Here is a 7,333-nt window from a genome sequence, read left to right as displayed (position 1 = left end):
AGCGTAAAGTAAATCATATTTAGTACACATATATTTACTTAACTAAACACACACACCTATGTCCCGACATATGTCTGTATGTATATATGCAAAATATTAGTGGTACAACTTTTCGTAATACATTTGTGCTACTTACTTTGTAATTAAAGGAAACAATGCCACTTCAATACGCTAACAAATTGAACTGGCTAATAATATAACTAATACCTTATTACTAGTGTAAGAAATAGTTAACAATATTTTGCAATCCTGCATTTTTATATCATACTTATCAACTTTTTGCACAGCAATAAATTTAGTTGCTAACATTGCGTTAGCACGCGCTGGTTAGTATCGATTATAGCAGTGGCTTGGCGCTACAACAAAGTACAAATAACGATTTTATGTTGCTATTGTTGTTGTTTTACACTTAACAACGTTGCTTTGCTATTACTAAAGTAACATATTAACATTTCGCTAATATATCGTTAATTTCTTTGTATTACTTTATTAGTACTGCGTTCCGTTATAAATATGCTATATCTATATACTATAAGCTTACAGGCTACATTTTGCTTTTTGGCTTCATATGATTAACGCTACTTATGCATAATGTTTTGATTTGAAAAGTCTTTGTAAATGCGACTTATACTGTACAAAGATGTGGATGAAATGTTTTTAGAGTTTCTTCAATTGTTCGTAGGTTATAAAAAATATGATATTCCAAGGGCCCATGCGCACCCAGGTGGGTATGAAGCCTTTGTAGAGCGCTAATATGCCTTCGTTGCGGACAGTCTAAGAAGAAATAAATGAATAATTTATTGATATTTGAATAATTATATAATGTATACGTTTTTATACAGAACTAGAGGACCCGTCTACGTTTTACTGTGGCTGATACATAGGTAGTACAACTGATATCATCTATATGATTTCTATTATAACTATTAGTTAAAGAGATATCGCATTTTTGGTGAAGCAACTTGTGCTAGTTTACAAAAAAATTGATCAAAAAGCATTGCGTGCGTTAAGAAAGCATTGGTTTTTCGGGGAAAATACTGCTGAATTTGGGCTGTGCCCTAGTGAAATCAATCGACTCGAGCCGACAGTCGGCCTAGTGGACTGCATATTACGAAACGGTTCTCTTGCGTGTCAAGACAAAAAATCGGCTGGCAACGTTATGGCTTCAGTTTTTTGGGATGCCCGTGGTATACTATTCATGGAATGATTACTGAGCCAGTTTTAATTCATTGCACTGTGCATTTGGTTGCAGTTCTATTTCACTATTTCACTATTCCCAATATTTAGCAATTTTATTATTTTTTTCGAAAGATCAGTTTGCAATATATATACTCATCGTTACCGTTTAAATATAGCACTGCTCTGTGCAATGCTTCGAAATGATTGCTGTATATCTCAAATTATAACAGACCTTTTTATCAACACTTCAGTTATGCCGCTATACTTTTATTCTAGATATCGCGTTTGGTTTGTTATGAATGCATTTGCGTCCTTCGCCCATAATCTAACAAAGTATCCGCAAAGCCTTGACGACGCTTGTTATGCATTCTTGTTCCTTCCAATAGTTAGCAGGTATGAAAAAAAATGTGATGTCTACCCATTAGATGTACTGAATCACCCAATTTATTTCTTAAGAACGAACAACCTTGTCCACATTATGAAAGCTTGCTATAGGTCTTGCCTTTTAAGGTTTGAATATTGGATACTGCGATGGTAGCGCAATTTACCGGATTCAATGTAAAACATTCCAAATTAGCAATTAATTACAAATAAAAAATTAATTTAAAAAGACATTTCCAGTGGACCAAATTCTGAATCTAAACCATTCTCGAATCTCCTTAAACACACACGAAAAATTTCATCAAAATCGGTCCAGCCGTTTAGGAGCAGTTCATTTACAAACACACGGGTAGAAGATTTTTATATATACATATGTTGCAAACATATTTTGAAACAGTTAAAAATATAAATTTTTTCGTACTCACCTGCACCGCGCAGTCGAAACTGCCTTTATAAAGCTTTTGCGTATTCGCCACCGCCACACCATTAACAACCGTTAAATGCTTCTGATTCATGAGACGCGTCTGTAAGTTACAAGTAATTAATTAAAGAGTATTTTTTTCTTATTCTTATATGTATAACTAAATCTGAACGTTTATGTTGTAGGGGATTAGATTGGATCTTTATAAATCTAATAGGCGCGGTTATTTGAACAAATATAACAGTTTTCCATATAAGTACTTTGATCGATCAGTTTGTACAGTGAAGCTATCTACTATAGTGTTCCAATATCAGCGGTTCCAATAAGAACCTTATTGAGGAAAATAGCGTATGCGAAAATTTTCAGATTAATATCTCAAAAATTGGGGGTTTAATTCGCATATATGCAAACGGATAGACAGGCAAACACGACTAAATCGACTTAGCTCTGATTATTTACGTGTATATGTATATTTAAAGGGCTTCCGGTGCTGGGTGTTACATACTTTGTGGCAAGCTTAGTAAAATCTACTTAGTGGCAAAATAATATATAAACAATTATTCATACCCTTATCACATCGATTGGCGTTGAGGCGATCGCGCTGCCCAAACTGGCTATAAAGCTGGAGCTGCAATCATAGAGCAATATAATATTAATTCACCTACATTTTCTAAAGCACGCAGCATACTCACACAAAATGATTCGCCACATGATCGCCAAATGCAGTCATCAATTGCATTTTACAAAAATCATAAACAGGCAACTCCACCGAGGCAATAACGACAGCACGCTGCGCTGTTGGCCCAACGCCGCGCCATAGCCCGCGCACACCCTCATAACGGTAGATTTCCAGGAATGAACCTAACAAACCATGTTGATGCGCCGCTTTGCCGTGCACTTGCATACGCACTTTCAACACATCAGTCGGATTGGCTATGGCCGAGGAGACAGCACCCGCCGTTGCCGCACACAAAATATTCGCCCACACACGTTCGCCACCGGTTTCATGATCTACAAGTAAACCGTAGTTATGCGCGTATTTTTTGAGCGTATAATAAGTGCCGAACTTGATGGTGCCGTAGGTAGCTTGACGCAGCACGGCGGGCCAGATGCTGTGGGGAGGCAGAAATATAGGTATATTGAGTATTTATGAGTAGTTTAAATATTTGTGTTGAAAGACGTATTTACATTGTATATGTGAAATAAAGTTATCGTTATAATTATTTATAAACAGTTTGAAAATATCTAACCTATAACCACGGTTGCAATAATTTTTAATCCAAACATTTTTAAGTAAAAGGATCGGAATTCTGTGCATGAACTAAACATTTTGTGTTTACCAATTCACCAAATCACTTTGTAGTTTATAAATTTTCATTTGTTATGACTAGCTTTAATTTTCAGTGCGAACAAGCCCCTTAATAAACATCTGGTAACAAATAGCGAACGATAGATTGTTGATAAAGGCAAACTCATACAATAAACAATAGTTGCAATATATTAAAAAAATGTGTAAATAAGTTTATTTAAAGTGACGCTAATCACATGCTAATGAGCATAAGCGTAGTGAATTGAAAGGGAGCGGAAAATCAGATCAGATAAGCACCTTAGTTAAGGCATAACACAGCGCTTCTTCATAATATTCTTTATCTACCGGTTAAATAACCTCGTAAAGTCTAACGCCGTTATGTACACGAAACGTGCAAAAACACATAACTTTTCACATACTCATACACAAAGCGGCTACGAAAAGTATGAAGCTAATTACATATCTACATTTCTTATCGTTGTTAGTTAATTTTTCATTTAAAGTATACAATTTTGCATGCAACACGTGATAGTCATGATTTTGTTGGGTTTAGCAGCTGATAATGCCATTCAATCATCAATTACTAAAGCTTATCGTCTTAAGTGCTTAATACCCGTCATTTAACTTATTTAAATACGGTTCAAATGTGAATCTAAAACATTCAATCGTGGCTGGTATTAGCTAGTGAAAACCTGTGTGCTGGTTCTATTAATAGTAATGTGGAAAATTTTGTCTACTGATAAACAGAAGATATCTGCGCATATTGGAGTGTAGACGCATATGTTTCTTATTTATAAAATAATTATAATACTTAGCTAATATAAAAGTATGATGCTCAAAACTATTGCTACTTAACGCATTTTACAATACGGTTTATACGGGGGAAGTGGGATTATTTTTTTGTACTAAATAAATGCAATGAATGTATATATCAAAATTTTGAAAATTTGAAAAGACCTTACTTCTCTCTTAATAACTCTGAATAATTACTTTTGCAAATTTAATCATAAACAGAAACAGCTGATTGATAAAGAAACTTAAATTACGCACTGAATACAATTTCAGGCTTTTATCACAAACCGAAATTCACAATATTATTTTTACATAAGCAGTAAATTAGTACAAATATAGAAATATACAACAAGTACCACGACTTGTGAATCCCCTAATCATATAGAAATGTAGAGTAAAAATTATTTTCACATTAAACAGTTGTTAAAAATTTGTTCTCATATCCATAAAATGTAATATGTAACACATTAATAAATATTTGCATATTTCGCACCCACACAGACGTATTTCATAAAACTTGATTTTAATACAAGCATTTTAGTACACTCGAAATTATAGACCTGTGTTGCTTCAGTAATAAATAGCAATAGATAGCACTTACCCAGAGTAAAGGGCACGAAGGCCCTCTTCTTGTGAAATTTTTATAAAAGCATCGGTCATGCCACGATATCTTAGCTGCGAGAATGTTTGATCAATTTTTTGACCTTGAATTTGTAGGCGTGTTTTCGTGGTGTCAATCGGAAAAGTACCTGTGGATTATAATGTGAAAAAAATGCAGTTATATTAAAAAAAAATAAAACAACTTTATAATAAAATACTTTTATTTACAAACACATGCGGCTCGTATGTATATAAGCAATAAACACGAGATAAGCGAGTCGTTGCGCTGTAATAGCACCGACGTCAATTAGCAGCACAGCACAAATTTCGCGAAGGCAACTACCTACTCAATTGCTCTGCTATTTAAGTGCATACAGCACTTGTTTACCCGCTCACAGCGGCTTGTAGGCACAAATTATGCACTTGTAAATACTTGCGTCATGCCAGCTGGCGGCAGGCACTAGTGCCTGAGCCTTTTGATTGTGATCTTTCTAACTTGTTTACTACCGTTTCTGCAATTTTTAGCTTCTTTGCTGTGCCCTTATTAAAGGTAAAGGTACTTACCAAATTCCGCTGTAATTGACGCTAGTCCACCGTAAACGAATGGCCTCCAATCATTTACATTATTCATGGGCACTTGCTGCTTCCGTCGTGTTTGTGTTTGTAGCTGTTGCTGCTGCAGATGATGTGGTTGCGGCTGTGTAAAATCCGTCGTCGCAGTGCCTACTCCTTGCATCACAATTCCCGTAACGTTTCCCTTAGTAAATTTATTAATATGTTAGGCGTATAGTATGTATTTACTCAGTGTTTATTGGCGTTTTCTTCCCATTTATAAATAACCACTGAGCTACATAAAGTACTTTTTATATCTATTAGGTTAGATTAGAATTTTGCAAATATTCTGCGGAGGATATTCAAGGTAGAGAATTGCAATCAGCTGTTCGTAATGTGGTGTGTTCAGTCAGTGCTATGGAACATGGTTGCATATTTGTTCGTTGTATTCAAAATGAAACTTTTCATAAAATTTTTCAAATATATGTAAATAAATATACATTGTAAACCAGAAGTTACTATAAAAGTAAAAAATGGAAATTTGACTTTACTATCTAATTTTTTTGCCATATTACTTTAAAATTTTTCAACGTTTTTGTCGCTGTTATCGATAAATATGTGTCTCTTCTTCCGATTACACCACTTTTTGTATTTTACTTAACTGTTCAATTGAGGGCATCCGTTAGATATTTTTCAAACCGTGCTTTTGTTTTCTATAAATCTTTGTGAAAATCATAACTGTTTGGAAATTAATATTTGAATTGTTCGTTTAATGAAGCTACTTGTATTATGTAATTTACATATGTGTAATGTGTGACTGTTTCATTTAGAGCGATTTTTGTGAGCAAACTAGTTGGTGCTAATTAGGTGGGTGGGCTGCAATACATATAAAAGTTTAATGTAAAAAATTCAATGCAACTTTTGGTAAAGTGTGTAATTTATTATTTATTCAAATGGCTGGGGTATAAAATAGCATTCCCCTACCGTCGACTTATAATTAAGATTATTGTATTTAAACTTTACAAGTTCACCAATTATGAATGCCGCCTGCTGTGCGCCGCTGTATGAGGACATGCCTTACCTGGCAGGATCTTCGTGTTTTGTGCTCTTGATTTCCTCTATAATCTTTCAAATGTTACACACACCCGGGGTTCAATTGGCTGGGGTTATGTATTTGAATCACGACTGTAGATGAGCGCAGAAGTTTGACACGAAGGGATTAATTATACACCGGAATTGGAGCAACTAGAATTATTTTTTTAAGCGTGGCCGAAGGTCGTCTTAGTTATAAAACTACAATGCCGTGAAGGGTGGAACTACCTTTTGAAAACAGGTACCATTCCAGCAGCTTTAAATTGTTATGCTACTTTTAAATTAAGTACTGTTTCTCTTTTTGTTTCGTTTTTATTTTTAAATTTGAAAAAGCAAATTAGTACTTAATTATTTGTTGCGTCATCGCCGATTATAGAAATTATAATATTAAAATAATTAGTAGTTTTTATTAAAAAATGAAAATAGGGCAAGTCAAGCAGGTAACATAACTGCTTATATGTTTATAAATTTTTAAACCTTAAAATTTTTAATTAAGTATTATGTGTAGATGAAGATGTTCATACAAATAAATTTCGTGGAAAGTTAAATTAAATAATAATTTAAGGCTGCTTTCTCAATGGCTGGTTACTAGCCTTTCTGTCCAGTTAATAGAGTTGTCCACTTAATTTATGAATTGTTTATGAATTATTTTGACTATCCTATCTTTTAAGTTGGTTCAAATTGGACAAAGTGTGCAAAATTTTACTAAAATCGGTTCAGTAGTTTGGGGGTCCATCGCGAACAAACAACGTGACACGTGATTTGTGTATATAAAGATGATACAAACATACTTATTTTTTTTTGTTTCATATTTCAGACAGCAAAGTCGAAGGTCATACTGTACTGGGTATGGTAGAAGATGGAAGTGGTGGTTTACGATTAGAAGTGTGCCGTGAAAATGTGAAATCTGCCAAGGTGCTCATACTAATAATAAATAAGGAAGAATCAATTCTTTGTACCGACTTTTGGAGAACATAATATTTATATAATTGCATATCGGACCATAG

The 7,333-nt window shown here is 34.1% G+C and overlaps 1 protein-coding gene across 1 annotated transcript; it reads right to left on the bottom strand.

Moving 5' to 3' along the window:
* Positions 1-555: 555 nt before the first annotated feature.
* LOC108976416 (kidney mitochondrial carrier protein 1) lies at positions 556-5,723 on the bottom strand. The gene is made up of 6 exons (XM_018945492.1): positions 5,247-5,723; positions 4,684-4,831; positions 2,674-3,093; positions 2,549-2,609; positions 1,986-2,084; positions 556-774 (listed from the first exon to the last, which is right to left on the bottom strand). The coding sequence occupies exons 1-6, from the start codon at positions 5,416-5,418 to the stop codon at positions 658-660; spliced, it is 1,017 nt and encodes a 338-aa protein (XP_018801037.1). The 5' UTR covers positions 5,419-5,723; the 3' UTR covers positions 556-657.
* Between the last annotated feature and the right edge of the window lie 1,610 nt (positions 5,724-7,333).

This window comes from Bactrocera latifrons, unplaced genomic scaffold (assembly GCF_001853355.1).
Source record: "Bactrocera latifrons isolate USDA-ARS-PBARC rearing strain unplaced genomic scaffold, ASM185335v1 scaffold_76, whole genome shotgun sequence".
In the NCBI taxonomy this organism is placed as follows: Eukaryota; Metazoa; Arthropoda; class Insecta; order Diptera; family Tephritidae; genus Bactrocera; species Bactrocera latifrons.
Note: the sequence above shows the minus strand (reverse complement) of the source record. Positions and strands in the feature narration are given on the sequence as shown.

What these genes read in the sequence shown, in the direction of transcription:
- LOC108976416 (XM_018945492.1), bottom strand. Translation starts at nt 5,418, where the DNA reads ATGCAAGGAGTAGGCACTGCGACGACGGATTTTACACAGCCGCAACCA. An exon ending in GTCAATTACAGCGGAATTTG is followed by an intron (nt 4,832 to 5,246) that starts GTAAGTACCTTT and finishes TATAATCCACAG; the next exon opens with GTACTTTTCCGATTGACACC. An exon ending in CATGTGGCGAATCATTTTGT is followed by an intron (nt 2,610 to 2,673) that starts GTGAGTATGCTG and finishes CTATGATTGCAG; the next exon opens with CTCCAGCTTTATAGCCAGTT.